The 21,558-nt window shown below is 39.9% G+C and overlaps 1 protein-coding gene and 1 long non-coding RNA gene across 2 annotated transcripts in view; both read left to right on the top strand.

Moving 5' to 3' along the window:
• The first annotated feature begins 180 nt into the window (after positions 1 to 180).
• Positions 181 to 1,554, top strand: LOC130069486 (uncharacterized). Its single transcript, XM_056233381.1, has one exon. The coding sequence runs from the start codon at positions 305 to 307 to the stop codon at positions 1,529 to 1,531; it is 1,227 nt and encodes a 408-aa protein (XP_056089356.1). The 5' UTR covers positions 181 to 304; the 3' UTR covers positions 1,532 to 1,554.
• Positions 1,555 to 2,060: 506 nt separating this feature from the next.
• LOC130069498 (uncharacterized) overlaps positions 2,061 to 21,558 on the top strand; it is a 31,394-nt gene continuing 11,896 nt past the window's right edge. Inside the window, exon 1 of the long non-coding RNA XR_008803772.1 lies at positions 2,061 to 2,167. This is a non-coding gene — a long non-coding RNA (uncharacterized LOC130069498). The remainder of the gene's footprint in view (positions 2,168 to 21,558) is intronic.

Raw genomic sequence — 21,558 nt, 5'->3', positions numbered from 1 at the left:
TATTTTGATTTGGTTTCATTAACAAGGGTGTTATTCAAATCATAGCAATATTGGGAGACATACAATTACAATGAACGCTAAATGATCTGTATTCGTGTTGATAAACAGTCATACGGTCATGCCATAAACACATTCTCAGTGTTTTATTTGTAAATTGTTGTTTGTCACTGCTCGGGTCGATTCAGTGCGATTTGTGTACGAATCATTCTGACCGAACCGGTTCAACCGATTCGCTAAACCTATCCAACTTAAAAGAATCGACTCAAGAGTCCAAATCTCCATCGCTTATCAAAAGCACATAAACATGGCCACGAGGAAATATGTTCGTAGATCAATTCAGGAAAAAAACAGTCTACTGGAGAAATACGATCAACTTCCCCCAATGTCCCAGAACGCTGCTGCGCGTCTGCTAAACATCTCAGGACCTCTGCTTTGTGTCTGGCTCCGGAAAAGGAAAATTAAAACGGCCAAATCTAAACTTCCGAGGACTGTCTTTTCATCTCGCAAGACACCTCGAGTAGAAGCTGCACTCTGGAGGTGGATCGATACTTGTCTCGAGAACGGTATTACAGTAAATGACTCAATAATTCGTATAAAAGCGACTGAGGTGGCTACAGAAATGGGTCTCTGCGATTTCAGGGCGAGCTCAGAGTGGTTGACACGCTTTAAAACCCGGGAGTCGGTAGTACGGGAGATGTTTGATGCAAAAGACGGACCAGAAGAGACCAAATCCGGCAATAAGGCGGCGGAGCGGTTTAAAGAGCACAATAAAAACCTCACTGCCAGAAAGACGCATCGAATGGAAGCTGCGCTGTGGCGCTGGATCGATCACTCTCGTGAGAACGGCATTAACGTAAACGAATCAACGATTCGTTCAAAAGCGGCTCGGTTGGCCAGGACAGTGGGTTACCGTAACTTCAGGGCGAACACAGACTGGTTCACGCGCTTTAAAACCCGGGAGGGAGTAATACGAGGGATGTTCCAGATCAGCCGAAAAAAAGAGCCCACGTCTGACAATAAAAAGACGGCGATACGAAGGATGGATTTAACATCTAACGTTACAAAGATCCGGCAACTTGAAGGCGCGCTTTGTAGATGGATCGATCATTCTCGTGAGAACGGCATCACAGTAAATGAATCAATGATTCGTTCAGAAGCGACTCGGTTGGCTAGGATGATGGGTTTCCGCAACTTCCGTTCAAACGGAGATTGGCTCAGCCTCTTTAAAATCCAGCCGCCTTCAGAAAATACACCAAGTGTATCTGAAGTCAGCCTAACGAACCAATCTAACGATGAAAGCGAATCACTAACGGATCTGGACATCCCAAAACTCGACCCAACAGTGATCACAGCTGAGCTCAACGGCGATTTACACTCTGTCACTGTACCTTCCTTGTGGCAAATGAAGGAGGCTATGAAAACACTGGCAACCGGTTTACTGTACAGAGGTTTCTGTGACTTTAAACTTCTTCATCAATTTGAAAAAGAGGTTGATAATGTTGTGAGAAGATCTGGGATCCTGGGATCCTAAAATCCTGGTTTAAATGTATCTGAACTGAAACTGAAGTATTCTATGAAGTGATTATTAGAGACTAGTCCACTAGCTGTAATCAGCACAACCACAACGGGACAGGCGCTAAACAAACGCGCTCTCCCAGATGACCACATGGGGGCGCCAATTGTTTGTTATAACCATAACACATTTCCCTATTGGAAAAGTGGTTCCTTCCATAAAGTGTTCATTTTACTCCACCTTTTATTTTGTAGCATGAATGTGTATTACATGGTCCTTTGATTTGGCTTGAATTTGTATACCTTGTTAAATGATATTCTTCTTTTTTTACATAAAAATCGTTAATAAAAATACCATGTTGTAACACCATTTTTCTCCCTCTTTTACACGAATAACATTCAGTCAGACAAAATATTAGCCTTTTTTTTAAAAGCCACTGAAGCCTATAAAGCAAACAGAATAAATTACCAACCTCCTATTTGAGTAGGGGCTGTGTAACCTAATTTGCATACACATGAGTAATTTATGAATAATAAATGTCCTTGTATTCAGCGTGATCCATTAATTTGCATATCACCATGGCACTACAGTTATTTTTCCTGTGTGCTGTGCTACCATGAAGCGATAAGAGCCTGCACAAAACTGAATCAAAAGGTGAGTGTTTATTGCCTTTTTACACTCTAGTCTCCTGCTGTAGTTGAGGCATGATATGTTTTACCTAAATAACTCAACATTTTTTCCCATGCTTTTGAGTGGTCATAGGCTGTTGAATGCTTGTAGGGATGTTGTCAGTATGTGGCTGCAGTCAATATCATGTACTTGTGCTCTTTCATTGTGTGAATTGCATAAACATGATGTTTCGTTGCATTATTGATGAGATGCACGCTCTGCCGTATAGGTGAAGTGATCATGAGTGTAGCCTATTTTTTTAGATCAAAGATGATACCAAATATACAAACATGTCTTTGATGGCAGCTTCTCAGAACCGTGGTCAGTTTTTCTTTTAATCATTATCAGGTGGTCTGGTCGAATTCTGCTGCCATGTAAGATTCCTACTCCTGAATCCATCAGAGGTCATTTGCATGATCTGTTTGTCATGCAGCATCTGATTTCTGGCGTCAGCACTGCCTTCAGCCTAGAAATGCAGACTTTAGGTTGCCAAGGGATTTCACAGTTTGACGTTTTGCCTGTATTGGTATTTAATGCAGGTGGAGATGAGTAAGGTGTCAGAGCTTTTATCCTTAAATTGTGAATCTATTCTGGCAGATGACTTTAGTTATCAGCTGATGTCATTGGGTGTTGTTGTTTCTGTCTGTACTGAAATCAGATGTGTCTGACACTGTCCACAGTTCCTCAGCTTATCTTTATTTACCCGTCAATATTCCCTCTCCGTAATTTCGACAAATGATACATACTGATGGTTATGAATAAATCAATGTCCAGCCATGGTAAATTGATGGTGTGGAGAGAAATGTCTTGTATACTGTCGACATGATGAACAGCTGTCACTGTGCCCCAACCACCCAAATATGGGCAAAAAAACAAGGCAAGAAAAAAAAATCTAAGATTATTGCATGGAGGCTCCTTGTTGAGCTCAATAGGGCTTTAATACACTCGTTATGTTGTATTCAGGCTGAAGCATGCATGTGTAATGCACATATTGAAAGTGTATGTCGGTGGTGCTTTTTCACAAGTATCAACTCGGATCATCTTGATGGAGCAATATCGTGGCATTGACCCTATACCTCTTATTTCTATTATAGTAGATTGCAATATGCTCGTTGTGATCATGAGAGTACAGGACCCTTGAAAACCCTCCCATGGTGTTTATCTGCATAATGCCAGTCAACGTTACCCATCAGAATGATTGTCTATAGGCTACAAGTACTACATTTTACCTCATGCATGTTACAAGAATATCCGTTTAGATGATCCATGGCCTTTCTCAACTTATCAGCATAACAAAGCCAGTGCAGATTTATAGAGAACCAGAACTCACTAAGTTCAGTGCAGTATGTTGGAGGATTTTATGTAAATGTATTTAGTTATGAAAATGTTTACCCAATAGCACTTCTCACCCAACCTAGTGCAATATAGGAGCTCCTTTGTAAAATGTCATATATTACTTTTTCTCTTTAGACATGCATAGCCTAATGTAACTCCCTTTTTCTGTCTCGTTTAGCCTATTTGTTGATAAAGTAAGATACTTGTATTGATGTTTAAAGGGATGCACAATATCAGTATCATATCATATTTTCCTAGTTAGCCTTTCCTCTGGCAGACTAACAAGACGGTTCCACAATCGCACCATTTCACACCTTTGTTTTACAATACATGTATCATATCCTGCATCCCCATTAACAGCTTCCTTTGCTGCATATTTATGCACACCAAGAAAACACCTTAAAGCACGATTTTGAACAGAGTTACAGTCAAAAACCTCTTCAAAACCCCAAACTCCTGCAGCATAAAACAAAACTGAGTCAACCAAAGATGTATACATGAATACATGCAAACAGTTGTGTAAATGTAGAAAAAACAAGATCTGTACATAATTTCATTTTGCTCAACACAGAACCTAATGCTCTTCCAGCAGACTCTGCTAGTATTTTCCTTCCCTCTGTAAACTTCATATTTTCATCAAAAACAAAACCAAGATATTTATAATGACGAGAATACTTTAAGGGCACAGGGCCAAACTGAAATGTATGAAGACTCTGTAATTCACCTTTTTCCCTAAAATGACCAACTTGTGTTTTTTCTCTATTAATAGTAAGACGCCATTTACTACACCATGAACTCATAATATTCAGCATCTTTTGTAAATTCACTTCATTTTCATCTATCAAAACAATGTCATCTGCATAAAGCAGAATACTAGATTCATGTCCTCAATTGGCACACCCAAATTTACCAGCAAATGTACTTTTACCCCACGAGCTCTCCCCACAGAGGAAAACATAAATATGATCGATACAGGCCCTGTTTTTCCTAAAACCATTCTGTTCATCTACCAATCCTCCATAAGCCTTCAAAAAAGCATTAAGTCTGTTGTTAAGGACTCCTAAGTAAATTTTATAGACTGTGCTAATCAATCTAATCCCTCTATAATTCAACGGGACTCTAGGGTCATCTTTTATAGATTTCGGGATGGGTTTGATAATTGATTCCACTCAGATGGGATAATACCATTTTGAAATATATATATATATATATATATATATATGAGCAATATGGCAACATATATTTTTTACATTGCTTTAACTCATATAAAAAAGTTGAAAATTGCTTAACTTATTTTGAAGTTATACAAGATTGAACTCATTGTTTTAGTCAGTTTAATGTATTTAAGTTGAAATGACTTAAACATCCAAGTTGTCTGTGTTTAAAAAGGCAGCAACCTTTTTTTACAGTGTATTTTTATATTTAGAAGATGCAGCAAATAAATTTAATCTTAAATAACACTGTTATTTTTTTGTCAATATATAATGTCCATTTTAATCTGGATTTTACACAGTATGCATAACTTCACATTTAAAACCAATTATTTATTTATTTATTTTTAAATATTAATTTACTGAAAAGAATATTCAAATGGTGTCCATTAATTAGACTATATATTGGCACGGAAATTTTTCATACTGGCCAAAGTTATTGTGCAATATTGTATTGATATTTTGTTCCTTTTGCCAAAAAGGGGAAAAAATAAATAGAATCAAGTAACCGTTAAAATGCAAGAATGGCAAAATCAAATTTCTCCTCCAAAGTAAAAGAACAATTTTCCAGACGTCAAATTTACATTTATGGGTTTTTTTTTTTAAGGTTTTGGTTTCGGCTTGGTCATATATTTGGATATGTACCAGACATTGGCACTGAACAAAGGCAAGCCCAGGCTTTCACATATCATCCACTCTTTATGCAAAATTAATGCATGCACCCCCATGACAGCATGATTTAATTTCCTCCTTTCATTTTCTGTCGCCCGTTGCCATGGACACCAGCGGAGGGCTGTTGTGATATTAGCTGCTACAATATGGACAAGTGCAGCTCTCTCCATGAAGCAAACAGCTCCTAAATCACATGACCTCATCAAATCTCTATTCTGCTTGCAGACTGGCTGGCACTGTGCCATGATCAAGAGATCTAATGTATTCATAGCTTACTTGCAATTTCAGGATGAAACACCGTTGACGATTTATGTCAGATATACCATTGGAAGTGTTATATTGACAAAGCAAACTATTTTGAAATGACTGAAAAAATGCATTTGAGAGAAACGTGTAGGATAGCAGGATGCTATTGGCTTGTGGTCCTCAAAAGGCGATTGCACTAGACAGAATGGCGTCATAGTGTTCACTGTGTTGCCACCCAGATCATGTTGCCTGCAATGACCAATTGTGTGTGTTTATGCGTGCGTGTGTGTGTGTGTGTGTGTGTGTGTATGGAAGCATATTAGTCTGCCTTGTCTGCCAGCGGAGTAATGTATGCCTGTGAATCCAAGTGTGGAGATCAAAATGTCTCAGGTTGGCATCGGACACCCTTCCCCCATTTGCTACACACATACACACACACACACACACCCTATCTCTCTCTAATTGGGCTCTGTCTAGATTCCTCAGCTTAATATTGCATCCTATTTGCCTCTTGTATTCAGGGAAACTTGAGCTGTACAATACCACACTACAATACAGACTTTAAGTTTTAGTTTCAAAACTGGCTAAACTAGTTTAAATAGTCACAAAAGGACAATTCGTCCATTGGTAAATCCATTGTTTTTTTTTTTAGGTGCACAATGAGGGAGAATGTAGTGAAATAATAATGTATAGAATATGTTATATTGTTGCACAGAAGAAAGATTGTCATACAGGTTTGGAACAGCATGACAGTTTTCATTTTGATGAACTAAGCATTTTAAGGGCTGCTTAAAACTGTCAACTTTCACAGACAGGGTTTAGATTAATCCAGGATTAGGCCTTAGTTCAATTAGGATATTTAAATAGTTGTTTTAAACGTGCCTTAGAAAAAAGAAAAAAAAACATTCCTGGTGTGCATCTTGAGACAAAACAATGACACTGACATATTTTAAGATATGTCAGTACACGTTGTTTTCAGTTAAGACACGCATTTTAGTCTGGGACTATAGTCTTAAACCTTGTCTGTGAAACCGGGGGTTTGAGTTCAATTATTTTTCCTCACTACTGCAGTGACTGAGGAAAATATATAGGCTAAGTGGACACTCCTTGTACCCCTGAATCTAAATTCTGGCCACTCTCATTCTGACACACTTCTCAATAGCAGTGTGCCCTGTCAATATAGCTGGAGGTGAATAGATAATCAGACAGCAATCAGAAATTGAGATCTGCCATTCAAAGGCTATCTCTGTGTGGACGAGGAAGAGGACGGGCAGCCTGAGAGTGCGAGCATTCATGTGAAAATCCAATCCTTCACAGTACACAGCCCCCGCAAAGCCTGCAGAATGACCCTTTTATCAAAGTGCCATGTCCGTAGCTCTCCAAATAGCCAGTGCGCTCTCAAGGTATAGATGCGTGTACAAACCTAGCTGAGTTATGTATGACCTGTCTTCACAATGTTCTGGGCTTCTGACCCTGCCGTGTGTGTGTGTTGTGAGAGTGTCTGTATGTTGTCCGTGGAATGTTTTAAAAAATGGCTTTCTTATGTTCGGTATACTGCGTATTAAATGTCTTATTTGCATGGCTTTGACATGTGAAAATGTTATTTTCCTGATAGCCTTGAGAGTGTTGAAAGTGTCTCAAAACAAACTATATGAAATGACAAGTGTTTTCATCCAAGGGCAAGAAGGGTTTACTGAGACTGAGAGATGAAATATGCCATTTAAAAATATCATTTTCAACACAAATTGCTGAAAGTTGTTTTTGGAATAAATGTGGGCCAAAAGCAAAATTGTATGTTAAGGTGTTATAAATGTATTGATATGACTAGATGATTTTTAAGTTTTTAGAAGGTTCTGGTTTGGAAAACTATGATAATTACATTGTACTATAATTAAATTGCAAATGGCCCCCTTGTGGTAATGTGGTAAAATATTTTCCATAATAGACTATATTGAATAACATACGGTACAATTTTCATAATCTCATGTAACAATGCTGATTTTTTTTGCCTTGGAAATCTGAATTTGTTACACCGTCCTTAATCTATTTTTCACTCGAGATGTCTGTTGATGTTATAATTATAAAAAAAAAAAATGGACTATTGGAGTACAAAAGTAAATGAAGTAGAAAAAAAAAGAAAAATACAACCCTTACATTTCATTATTTCAATTTCCCACCTCAAGATGGCGCAATGACCTCATTGTTTGACTGGGTAAAGTCCCTTAAAAATTGTCCAGATGTGATTTTATGGCATTTCTAAAATTGTCTTCATAGCATGCTTTGCAACATCTTGGAAACTACATACCAAATAAAGCAACACTAAGAAACCTGAGGGTTTATTTAGCTTTCTCTGGCTTGATTATGTGCTTCTAACTACATGAACGAGAATGGAGCTCAAATTGTAAGCTAACAGTGAAGTTTAGAACGGTGGTGATTACAAGTGGCTGCTGATTAAGCTATTGGCCTTTACGGGCTACTCGTCTGTCTTTCTTTATTCATTGCATTCGCCCCTTTTTCTTCTTGAAAGAGACCAAATGGATCCCAGCAGGTGAAAGTAAAGAAACGTGAAAAGACGCCCCTTTTTGATTCTGCTTTCACGCCAACACAATACCCCGTCCCACCTCTTTCTGTCCGGGTTTCCTACCTGATTAAACCTCTTCCTATGAACCCATTGATAGATGGTGCAAAACCTAAATCAACAAAAGCTGTGAGCCCCTCTTAAAATTTCAAACCCTTTTAACAGTACGCTTCAATTAGCTTTTGTTTCTTGTGTATAGTGAGCATGGGAGAGGGGGAGAGAGAGAGAGAGGGAAGCAGAAAGAAAAAAAGATGTCTTTTGCTTTAATGTGATAGTTTACTTGCAGATTAGTACTACGATTTAGAACAAACAGGACTCTTTTTATTAGTTTATGTATGTCTCTGTATTGCTTTTTCTTTTCTATTTGTTGCATTAAACAGCACAAAAAGCAGAAAATTACAGAAATGTTCACATTGAATTTTTTTTTTTTTTTGTCAAGAATAGAAGTTTCATTTGTTTTGGACTCTCAGTTTCTCTCTTTTAATTTCTGGTGCCAATAAATGTGTGCAAATTGATTCTATTATCAGTGTGTTGGCAGGCCTCCTTTTTGTCATTCAAATGAGTAAAACTTCAAATAAGAATTTTTTTTTTTTTGGCCTCCTCCTCACGCAGTGTTTGGTGTTGGTGAGTGACATGGGAACCCATAATTGACTGAGAGGAAAAGGAAAAGGTATGGCGTATGGCATCATAATATGTAGATGCTATGCCTCTGTTCTTCAGGAGTGACATCCTGCATCCATGACAATTATACACATACACATACACACTGAAGCTTAGATCAGCACTCTGTCATACTGTTTGCCTCTGGATCACCTTTCCTTTGGATTTTCACCTCTTTATATCAGTAAATATAGTATTTTTATTATACTGTGGCAGTTTAAATCTGCCACCATACAGTATAATAAAAATTGTGCAGCCCCATTAAAAACACCTGGTCATCTTAAGGGCTTTAGTAAATGATAGCAAATACTAACTGATATTTAAAAAAAGATTATGTGTGGATAGCAAATTACATGGTATAACCTCAGTGACCAGAGTGAAAATTAAAATGAGAAAAGCAACAATACATTTATTAAAACAGTATTTAATGAGTTTTCTTAACATGAATTCAACATCTAGTTCAATGTTCATGCTTAATTGGGGGACTGTTAATGTGAAGCAGTGGAAACATTAAACTCAAGCTCCATTAAATGATACATTTAATAATAACCAAGTATTAATATATGTATTAATAACCAATACATATAACGATATATTGTGAATATAATGTATATATTATTTATGAGTTGTCATTAAATTGTTTATATTGTGACACCCATAAATAATATAGCTTACAATAGCAAAAATCTAGATCTTTAACATTTTATTTGGTCATTTTAGGTTTAATTTTTCTCCTTAATCTTAATTCTGGCTAAATACATTTTAGAAGACTAGCAAGAAGATTTATTTTAGATGAATAGTGCACCTAAAAGTGAAAATTCATAGACTCATCCTCATGCTGTTCAAGTGACTTCCAGTGTTAACAACATTCACAGTAAGTCTAGTCATACTTTGTGCGTTGGAGACCACAATTTGAGTCATTATTCTCTGAAATCCTTCTTTCCCCCAGTAGCTCTTAAATCTCATTTGCATATTCAAATATTTCATTCATATTTAAATATGGCTCAGACAGTCCCTGGTCCCCACCACTTTCATAGTATAGCAAAGAGCATCATGATCATTCATCTTTAACAGCACCTCTTGTGCTTTACATAAAAAAAATTCTAAGTACATGATAGAATTGTCAATATGTGTGTTAATGATCCTTTTAATAACCTGTAGTAAAGAAAACTATGCAATGCAATATTGTGCACTCTATCATGTGCAGTTCTCTGAGATTTTACTCCATAATGTAAGTGAATCGAATATTTAGTTATAGACAGCAGCTTTGTGTAATTTACCTTTTTTATACTGATGATCTGATTGACAAACCTGTGGAAAAGAATGGATGGGCAATGTCAGTTGCTATACCAGTGGGGTGAGGGGTGAGGTTGGCACACCCACAACCCTGTGGTCACCTCCAGGCATGATATCACACACTGACAGGCAGGCGTGATGCCACGGTACTTCACACAAACATAGCCACATTGACAGCCGACTGACCCAGGCTGACAGCACCAGGAAGAAAAAGTGGGGGAAGGCAGAAGTTCTCCGTTTGTCCGTCACGGTGTGAGCGTGTTGGGGAGTCAACAACGTTTTTCTTACAGAGGCTCCCAAACCCTCCGCATCAGAACACGTTCACACCCAAACATCCGTGACCTTACCGGACACGGGTCACTGTACATTAGCAATCGAGATGGCTGCAGTGGTTTTGATAGGTGAAATAGAGTATGTCCGTGTCATTACTGAAGGGTTGAGCTGAAAGACTTGTAGACAGAGGATAGGATCTAACTTGATTTAGTTAATATAGCCAGACTATAATGGATGTAGCTCTGTGCCATATGAGCATCTTGTTGGTCATTAAGCAGTATAGATGCATTGGCTATATGTCAAAGGTTTAGTCACAAAAGACTGAACCAGAGCTTGTTATGCGTTTTATCTGTCTTCATTATAATAACATGGTGTAGTGGCCTTTGCTATTAACAGTTAGTTCATGAGTTCACCAGTCAATAGAGGCTTTCAATTATGCTAATATAGAAGCATACTATACCATACTAGTGCTCTCTAGGCCTACTGCCCATAGCTTTTTTATAAAAAAAAGTATTTTGAAGTCAAAGACTGCAAAGGTAAAAATGTGCAGAAACTCATGAGCATACAATTGCAATGAAATGACATCACTGATCATACAGAGGTCTTTTATTTCAATTTGAGACAGCTAGACCATCATCTGTTTTCATCCAGCATTTATGTGGGAAGGGAAGTGGAGAAACTGCATTGTCTTTATGTTTACGAGCGAGAGAGGTATACTCTATGATTCCCCTTGAAGTTTCGAGAGACGCCAGTCAAGATGCAGGCCTCTGAAGTTGATAACCCCAGCATCATATGACAAGGAGATGAGAATGACTGAGACCTATTGAAATCCCTCCTCATTAAAGAGCAACCTCTCAGCTCTTCTGTAAGGAAGTTGACCTCCATGGTAAAAAAAAAGAAAGGTGGGGGTACAGGTGAAGTGAAAAACAAACATCAACATGATGTATAATTCCCCACTATAAGGCTAAAAAACTCTTGCATGCTATATTCGTTTAAAGAAGGGTGAAGAAAAAGAGACATTCGAGAAAGAATGAAGAAACAACTGTAGATAGAGTCCCACAGAACATAAAAAATAATGAAAAAAGGTGGACAATAAGGTGGAGTCTCATTGCTTTGTCCACCTCCAGATGTCCTCTATGTTGGTGTCTTTTTGGCCTTTTATGTCCAGTCTCCATGGCTTGGTCTTCAGCACCAGGTGGTTCCAATGCCATGTACAAAGTCCTTAGTTTCTGGTAAGAATTATCAAAGGACTGATAGTTTATCCCCTTCATGCTGAGATGATGACAATACTGACCCTGTGCTGGAACCAAGAGTAACCAGGTAGAGCCTCATCTTGTGTAGGCACCAGATTGAGCCTCTTTAGGTCCCTCAAGCCCATTGAAGCAGGTTGCTGACTGTCTGTAGGTGATGAGAGGTTGTTGAGGGCATGGAGCCTTGCTGACAGGCATGAAAGGGCCAAGGATCACCTGTCACCCACCTCATCACATCAAAGTCCCAAGTAGAAGCTCCTTGTGTGAGGAATCTGCTCATGAATATACTGGGCAATCTGATCCCTCTTATTAGTGAGATAGAGCTTTTGTGGGTTGTGTGTTGAGCACGGATGGCACATGAAAAAGTACCACACCTCTTGAAATATGTGTGCTTTCACCAGGAATATTTTTAAGTCTTTTTAATGGTATCATCATCTTCTTATTAGTGGTAAAACCCCTGAGTGACGAAGTGAAAGGGGCTTGTGGTGTCCACCACCCCACCCCCCCCCACCCCCCGAGCCCTTGCTTTTACCCCTTAATCCGCTGGCTAATAAGTTCATAGCCAGTCCATATGCTCTGGTGCTGTTCAGGAGGGGGAGGTGTTGCCCCATGCTACTTACACCGAGCGGACCCATTTCTCAGGTACCTCTCCTGCTGACCGACCTTTTGTTCTATCGGATCAGTCCACTCCACAGCCAGAATAGTCTGAATTGATTAGCCCTGCACCGTATAATTGCCAGCAAATCCCACTGAATCGTTTCCCATCCATTTGAAAAGGACAATGTTCGTTCTTTTTCTCCCCAGCTTTTCTCGGCGCCCCTCCCCCATTACCCTCCTTTTCATGCCACTTGGTTTGTATCCTGCCCCACACCCCAAGCCACCTCCTCGAGGTAAGGCGAGAAGGGGGGAGGGGCCGGAGGAGAAAGCGCTCCTATTCCGGACGAGCCCCCTACCCGAGCACTGGCAAAGGATGAAAGCGGGCGGCGGGTGGACGTGTTCTAATCCGTCACCCTGGAGTGTGAGTGGCGGGCTGATCGGAGTCCTTACCTGCCGGTGCACAGTCAGGGTTGGGAGGACAGTGGGAAGAATCCAGGGAAGGGGGAAGAGCTGGGGTATAGTGTGAAAAGAAACTGTGGGGATATGCACGGGATTATTCAGAGGCCCAGGCGCCAGCGTCAACTGCTCCTGCAGCTCTACTTATTCAGTCGAGAGGCCCAAAATCTCGGGTCGGGGCAAAAGTCCATCAGTCTTACTGAGAATATTGTTATATTGGAGTAGACCTGGAGGGCCGATAAAGTGTGCCATGTCTGGAGCAAAGGCTATTAACATGTTTTACTTTGAGATGGTCCTTTCTGCACCCCAACACATAGCTACAATTCAGGTTTCTCTCTCTCTACAATGTTTGTGACCATTCCACACTGTAATTTAATAGTCCACAATTCATTTTAATAATCATAAGTTCTGCATCAGCCATTAGCCCAGAAATTTTGCCCAGAAATTCATGTGACCCACCTTCACAAGACAACACAGGTTTTACTGTTATCTTTGAGCCAGGCAGAATATATTTTATGAGTTTTGAGATGTACAGACTTTGTTTATTAGGTCATCATTAATAAGATGCATTCTAATAATGTCTAATTAACATGCTTTATCCTCTTCATGCATAGTGTACCTCACCGCATTGCTCGCCCTTCACGAGAATGATCTAAACTGTCTCAAAAAGCTTTGCATAATTGTATGCCAAACTGGGATAAATTAAAAAGTTTGGTTCTAATTGATTCCATATTTGAATACCTTGAATTATTAAGAAATATCATCATTATCTTCTTGTTCTTCATATTCTATGTTTCAATCAACTTTAAATTACATTATTCTTTGAACATTGGGGCAGGTCCTTTGGGAAAAGGTCATAGGTTTTGGTTGTTAAGGGCTGTGACCCTTTCCAATTTTGACCAGGCCTGTGTTTAAGCTCCTAGATAGAGGGCCCTCATGGGGTTTTAAGAAACACATGGCCTATTGTCTGCTCTGAGAGCTGACCACAAACAAATTGTGTCTTACAACATGACCCTGGTGGCCACATGCTAGGGATGTCTGACTAATGAGATGGTCATACCACTTGGAAGAGTGAGGACACTAGAGATTGAAAAACCCTTTCACCAGTTTTACTGTTAAAAAATATTTCTTTTTACAAAAATAATAAAATTCAAGAGTTAGGCTATTGTAACCCTGGAAATGTAGTGTAGCCTATAATATCAAACTGGGACTACATATTGCCTGGTAGGTCTGTTATTGTATTTAGTGTTTTAACATACTTATCTATAAGAAAGCTATAATGATTGATATCGTTAAAGTATCAATATCAATGAGCTGAACATTGGTTTTCCTCTGTGGCATTCACTATTCATGTTCATCCATATGGTGGGTCATATCCTTCCCAAAGGGAGTCTGTGACATTGACAAGATCTCTGGTTAAAGGTCATATTAGTAGTGGCCACTGAAGTGGTTGATGATGAACTGGTCAAGCCCCTCATTCTCAATGCCCCTCCCTTTTCACCCAAAATGAGCCATTTTACCAGCTTATCTATTGACTCAGGTTCCTGTGGAGGGCAGGGCAAGTAGAATGGTTGACATCCCATAGGTCAGAGGTTAAATGACAAGGACTGTTAACAGGGATAAACAGTACAATTCATGATCATCATAAAAGCTGACTTGGATCTATAAGATGGTGATGGGCCTCAAAACAATGTGTTTAATGAACTTCGTGAAATAATTGTACAAAGCACAGTTTGTTTGTATTCAACAATTAGTCTAATAAGCCTGATCAATTCTGTGATAGTAGCCCCTCATTAATAATATGAATATGTTTAAATACAATATTTAACATTGGTTTAGCCAGTCTCTGCTGACCATCTCAGAGGGGGGGTCTCCTGGGACACTTCCCTGCTTCGTAGGGTCACCGCCAGATAGTCATCAGACATTTTTCCCATGTTCCCTATTGTCCCTCAAAGACAGGCACTTCTAGTGTTTGACCCAGTGAGGGTTAGTGCTGGGTGGATGACAGACCTGGGGTGTGAGCCTGTCTTGGTGCTTAAGTTTTTGAATGGCTCCCTGGGAAACTGCTTAACTGGGAGTGGTGGAGTTGCCCAGGACAGCATGTGGTTATTTTCCAGCTTGCTGCCCCTTTTAAGGCCTTCAGTGCACAGGGTCTGTAATCAGAGCATTGAGGAGGGGAGTCTCTTTGGCTAAGCATGTGTATGGAAGATGGAGAGAGAGAAAAAACATGAAGGAAGAAAAAGCATGGCCTGATGGGAAAGTAGGGTGAAACTGTTGGAGAAGCAAGATGAGATGCTGTGGGGATGTCATTGCTGCATGGTTGGGTAACACCGGCCCATATGTGAACAACCAATAATGAGGGGACAGTGGCACACACTGTAAACTACTGGAAACATCTGGAACAATAGAATGAAATGTGAACCTATCTGGTCGGATAAATAAAAGAACAAATCTATATGATTAAAAGTTAGTCTATCAAAGATAGCTTCCCCTTCAATATCAGTGCAATTTACAACAAACATACTCAAAGTAAATATGAAACTTCGCTTGTAAATCTAAGGCAACACAAAACAGCTAAATAATGTGTATTAGTTATTTATTTACTTTTTTCTCAGTTAAACAGTTCAACACTCAAGATGTTGGTTGTTTGTATCACATTTCAGGTAAAATGGGATTCTTATTTGAAAAATAAGTTTCAATATGTGTAACTGCCCTGAATAAATTCATACTGTTATGCATTTGTTTTGCTCATCTCACAGCTGTCTCTGTCCAGTAATTGATTCCTTCACTGTCAGCCATTTTCTCACTCACGTCCTCCTCCCCTTCCCCATTCCATCCTTAGCATGGGCAGCTAAAGGAGGCAGATTTATCTGCATCACCCTGCCATGATGACAGACTAAATATTCATACAGACGGCCAAGGTTCCCACACCATTACTGGGGGGGTTCACTGTTGGCCCTGCTGGTACAATGCTTAAAGGGATTGTTCGAAAGAATTAATGGAGCCAAAATACTGAAGGGCACAGGAGTTGCACAAACAAAAGTTTTAATGTTATAGCTAAACGCGGATTCTGACCAAATAGCGCGAGAGAGAGAGAGAGAGAGAGAAGAGAGAGAGAGAGAGAGAGAGAGAGAGAGAGAGAGAGAGAGAGAGAGAGAGAGAGAGAGAGAGAGAGAGAGAGAAAACATGGTTTTAGTGACAGTGATTTAAAGAGCAACACAATCTAGTGCTGCTGCAAGCTATAGTTTAACATTGCTGTTTGCAATACACAGACACACACGCACACATTATGTCATTGGCCATTGAGTGGTGATATAGTTTAACATCAATATGAAATGAAAATCCACCTGATGTATTTTCTAAATGCATGTCATAGATCTTATTGTGAATGATTTGTCCATGTATATGAAGACTTCCATCTGAAATGTACTTATCAAGCTCGTATATTTAAGTACAGTAATTTCACTTTAATGGCAATTAATAGGTAATTGTCATTATTGCCATTAAAGTGAAATAACTGAACATGATAAAAATGATCATTCTAGAAGAAAATTTCACATGGCACATAGAGGCTTTTGCATCTGAAGTCTTCATATGTTTTTTTTGTTTTTTTAATTGCCCTCATATTTTTAATCAAAATGTCATTCCTGGATCTTTCGGTGTAAATTACAGACTTCTCTCTAGTGCCGTATACAGGATTTCTCCAATCATTTAGTCGTACAATTTTTTCTTTTTTGATCATCTTTTCAACTCACCTCAACTGATTAAAAAAAGATCTGTCACAACTTAACAGTCCCTGTAAACAAGCATAAAAATAAATGATGGTGGTCTCGAGTGCACTAAAAGATCTACAACTTGTGTTACATTGTGTGTTGAATCCATTTAGTTCTAAAGATAGCTATACATTTAATTGGTGACCTGTGATATATTTATTTGTTTAGATGTCCTGAGGGGTTATCTGCATGTTGTTTATGAGGTGAATCTGTGTGTAAGTGTGTGTGTGGGTTGTGCTATTGCTTTGTGTCACGCTGGGAGCCCCTCCTGAGTGGCACTGCAAAACACTGAGGTGGATGCAGCTGCAATGGCTTTCATCTCCTCAGGCACTCGGTGGGGAATCACAGTATTTATGAGTGTATACGCGCGTGTGTGTGTGTGTGTGTGTGTGTGTGAGAGAGAGAGAGAGAGAGAGAGAGAGAGAGAGAGAGGGAGGGAGAGAGAGAGCAGTGAGAATGCAGCGTCTGTCATTTGAAGCTAATTAAGGGTGGCAAAAATATTGAATTGATGTGTCTCAGACCTCACATTTGGGATTGTAACACTTGTAATTCAATATATCGGTATCAGTTAGGAGAAAAGTGAAAACTCATTCAGTGTATTTGTACTTTAATCAAAAGAAAGTCGGTTCAGTTGTTCACATGCCCTTTTGGAGAGCGTGTCTGTAAGTTTCCATAGGAACAAAGCTATGAGAAATCATTCAATGGGACTGGATTCTGCTGACGGCGTCCACATTTGAAGGACATCTCCTCTCCCCAAGAGTGTGTCTGAGTCGATCATCCACTGCGACTCCCTTCTGGGATACGTGTGTGGGGAAAACGCGCGTGAACGCGGCCACATGTGAATCTCAGAGGTTGCCCACGGCTACAGCGCGGGCAGCTAATCCGCAGTACACCTTTTGCTTGCTTAGATGCCGCTTACAGTTGGGCAGAACATTTTAGCCCCCGCAGTGTGCCGCGAGGCAAGAAGTGATAGATGCAGTGAAAAGCGTTCCGCTTCTGGTCTCTAGTTATTTTCTTCTGCTTTGATTTCGCTCATCTCTAAATCAGTGACAGGGCACTAAAGGCCTCATTTACTGTAGATTTACCTTTGACTTACAGGTAACATCTCTGTCATATATGTGCACTGATCAGGTCTGGTGTGTAAGAATAGGTTTAATCTTGATCTGGGGCCTGTCATATCCAGTGTATATCTGGTTTGTTTTGTTACTAAATCTTTCTCTCCATCAGGAAATATCAGCTTTTGTCTGGTATTCAAAGACAACCAAGTTTGTCATGTTAACTATTCTACCAGCCGAGAGGCAAATGCATGGGAAGAGCAGAAGACAGCAGACGAAGTGATGATAAGTAACAACCAGAGTTTATAGAATATATATATATATATATATATATATATTTGTTTCTTTGTCAAAGCTCAGTCTAAGTTTGTCTGGCCAGAAACAAGTCAACAAATGTTCTTATGATGGTGTCTTATGACCTTGAAGACTTTAATTGGAGACAATTTGTCACCTCTAACTTGTGAGGATAGCAATAGTTATTCTGTCAGTTAAAGACAGAATTTTTTATTTAAGGGGCTTCCGGAGGAGTTTTGAGATCTATAGTCAAAATAGACTTGACCCACCCTACGCCAGCAATACATTTTTCTATGACCCTCCAAAATGATTGTGATAAAAGGCATGACCCTCCCCGATAATTTATTGATTACTTATGTACTGGTTTGCGTTTGGCAAAGATGTTCAGATATCTCTATGCCTAGTAGACCTACACCAAACATTCATTAAAAAGGGTTCTGTACAGGGCTGTACAGTGCGACATATATCTACAAAAAGATTGGTCTGTGCTATGAATAAATGTACCACAGTAGCACGCGTGCGATACAGTTTTGTAAACTCCGTTACTTGTGTTTGTTTTCAGACACGATTCAATGTCTCCACGATCTGCTTTTGAAGAAATTTGGTAGTATCTGTTTCTTTATGTGTCTTTTCTTCTTAATAAAGACAAACACTCAAGACTATCTTGATTCTTCTTTAATGAACTCGGGAGTCGTGGCAAACTACATACATTTCACATGTCATTACTTCCCAGGTGTGTCCTCTTTTCCGTTCCCCACTCCAACAACATATTCAGCAATAGTTCCTATTGTTACATCCTTTCTTTTTTTCTTTTTTTTCTTTATTTTTTTCTTCCAGCAATAAGAACTAACGTTCCCAACAAAACTCCTAATAAATTTCTGGTACAGTCAAGAACAATATACCATAAACTTATAACATATTTCCCATTGCACATATCACAACAGTTTTTTTACATTTCTCTGTATTCTTTTTTTCTTTTTGTTTCTTTTCTTTCATGTGACATAGTCCTGTAAGTGTTGAGGTTTCTTTACTAAACGTTCTGCTTTTGTGACAACAGGTTCTGGAATGTCTGGCTGTATCGTTCTTTGCATCTGATTCTCCATATTGATGGTGAGTTGGGAGTGAGTGTTAGCAGGTTTTTCGTTTTTTGTATTGTCAGGGTCAACAGCGTCTGTTTGGTTGGACTCTGTCGGGGTCACCGCGTGATCCCTTCGGAGATGTCTCCTGTTTCTCCTTATAACACCTCCTGAATCCAACTGGACACTGTATGATCTCAAGTCGATGGGCTTCACCACTGTGCCCTTTCTCCAGATCTTATGGGGCTCAAATGGTTGCATTCTCACTGATTCCCCCTGTTTTAAGTGTGTCTAAGTCTTTGGCTGATCTGTTAAAGTATGTTTGTTGTCATTGTTGGTTTGCTGTTGGTTGCAGGAGGCTGGTTTTCGTGGGTAGTAGTGTCTTAGTGCGACGGCTAAGCATCCTCTGTGCTGGTAGATAATCCATGTGTTGGTGTATTTCTGTGGTCCAGTATTGCTAAATATGGATCCTGTCTGGATATTTGTGCTTTGAACATCAGTCTCTTGGCAGTTTTGACTGCTGATTCCGCCTTGCCATTGGTCTGAGGATAGCCAGGTGATGAAGTCTTGTGCAGAAATTCCCAGTGATGACTAAACTTCTGGAACTCCTGTGATGAGACCTGCGGGCCATTGTCTGAGATGACTATGTCCGGAATACCCTGACGGGCGAAGTGAGCTTTTAGCTTTCTGATGACAGTCGCTGATTTGGTGTCAGGTAGATAATCTATTTCCCAAAAGTTAGAATAGTAGTCCACTGTTATTAGATAGTCCTTGATGTCAAAAGTAAACAGGTCCACGCCTACCTTGGCCCAAGGTCTGTTCGGCATGTCGTGTGGTCGCAATGTCTCCTTTTGCTGGTTCCAGTCCACTGAGCGGCAGGTGTCACATTGCTGTATGTACGCTTTGATCTGCTCGTTCATACCTTGCCAGTACACACACTCTCTGGCTCTCCTCAGGCATCCTTCCACACCTAAATGAGAGGAGTGTATACGTGGAGTTATTTCCTTCCACAGTTTCCGAGGGATAACAGCTCGTTCACCTCTAAAAACAATTCCATCCTGGTAACTCAGCTTCCCTTGAAACAGGTCATAATGTCTTATTTCTTGTGGTGTCCCTGCTTTGTTCTTTGGTCAACCCTGCTGTATGGTTTTGATCAGTGTTTGTAAAGTTGTGTCCTGTTTTGTTGCAGAACGGATTAGACTAACTCTGTCCTCTGAGATTGGTAAGTGTTGTGCCATGTTGATTGTCTCTAGCTCTGCTTCCACAGAACCAGTGGGTGCACTTTCTGGTAGATATGCTCTGCTTAGAGTGTCTGCTAGCCACATCTCTGGCCCTGGAACATACACAACATCTACATCATATTTTTGAAGTCTCAGAATCATTCTTTGAAGTCTTTTAGGCGCACTCAGTAGTGGCTTACGTTGGATATTTTCAATGGGTTTGTGATCACTTTGCGCTGTTACTTTCCGTCCGTATGAATAACGGTGAAACTTTTCCATCCCAAAGAGTAGAGCTAATAATTCTTTCTCTATCTGTGCATAGCCACATTCTGTTCGTGTCAGTGTTCTGCTTGTGAATGCTACTTACCTCCTTGAATTAGTGCAGCACCGAGACCTCCGTCCGAGGCATCACATTGGATGGTAAGTTCTTCATCAGGGTTGTAATACTTCAACACTGGAGCACTTGCAATTGTTTCTTTTATTTTACAGAATGCCTCTTCATGTTGTATGGTCAATCTCCATTTGCAGTCTTTGTGCGTCAGCTGTCTCAGGGTCTCGCATTGGTCTGAAAGATGTGCACAAAACTTTGAGAGGTAATTTACCATCCCTAGGAGCCGCTGAACTCCTTTTACATCTGTTGGTTTCGGCATGTGTGTTATTGCACAAACTTTGTCTGGGTCGATTTTCAATCCATCAGACGTCAGGCGGTGTCCGATGTAAGAGACTTCTCTTTGTCTCAATTTCAACTTATCAGCATTTAGCTTGATACCTTTCACTCTGCATCGTGCAAGAAATGCTTTCAGCTTTTCATCATGGTCTTTCTCCGCTGCTTCTTGAGTCTCTCCTTGTCCCGTAATAAGCACATCATCAGCGATAATGTATATTCCTGGCAGGCCCTCTAATGCAAGTGTGAGCTTCCTCTGAAAGATCTCAGGGGCCGGACTTATGCCCATAGGCATCCGCAGCCAACGATACCTTCCGAACGGGGAAGCGAATGTGGTGAGAAAGCTGGACTCTTCCTCCAGCTTGACATGCCAAAACACGCTTTTCACATCGCACACTGTAAACACTTTGGCTTTGGATAAGTCAGGGAGAATGTCATCGATAGTGGGTAGTGGGAAATGACTGCGCTTTAAAGCTTTGTTTAAAGGTTTTGGATCTATACATACTCTGAGTCTGCCGCTGGGCTTCTGCACGACCACCATACTACTGATCCAATTCGTGCTCCTCTCTACTGGTGCAATGATTCCTCTTTTCTGAAGATCTTGCTGCTCTTCCTTCAAAGGTTTCATCATGGCTACTGGAACTCTTCTTTTTGGTAGTTGTACAGGTTTTACAGTGTCGTCATTCTCAACTTCTAATCTAGTAGTCTAGAAGTGCCCAC

This window comes from Rhinichthys klamathensis, unplaced genomic scaffold, assembly GCF_029890125.1.
Source record: "Rhinichthys klamathensis goyatoka isolate OS25496 unplaced genomic scaffold, OSU_Roscu_1.1 h1tg000369l_1, whole genome shotgun sequence".
In the NCBI taxonomy this organism is placed as follows: domain Eukaryota; kingdom Metazoa; phylum Chordata; class Actinopteri; order Cypriniformes; family Leuciscidae; genus Rhinichthys; species Rhinichthys klamathensis.
The sequence above is the reverse complement of the archived record's forward strand: the minus strand, read 5'-3'. Positions and strand labels throughout refer to the sequence as shown.

Coding starts and splice junctions, on each gene's coding strand:
- LOC130069486 (XM_056233381.1), top strand. CDS start 305: ATGGCCACGAGGAAATATGTTCGTAGATCAATTCAGGAAAAAAACAGT.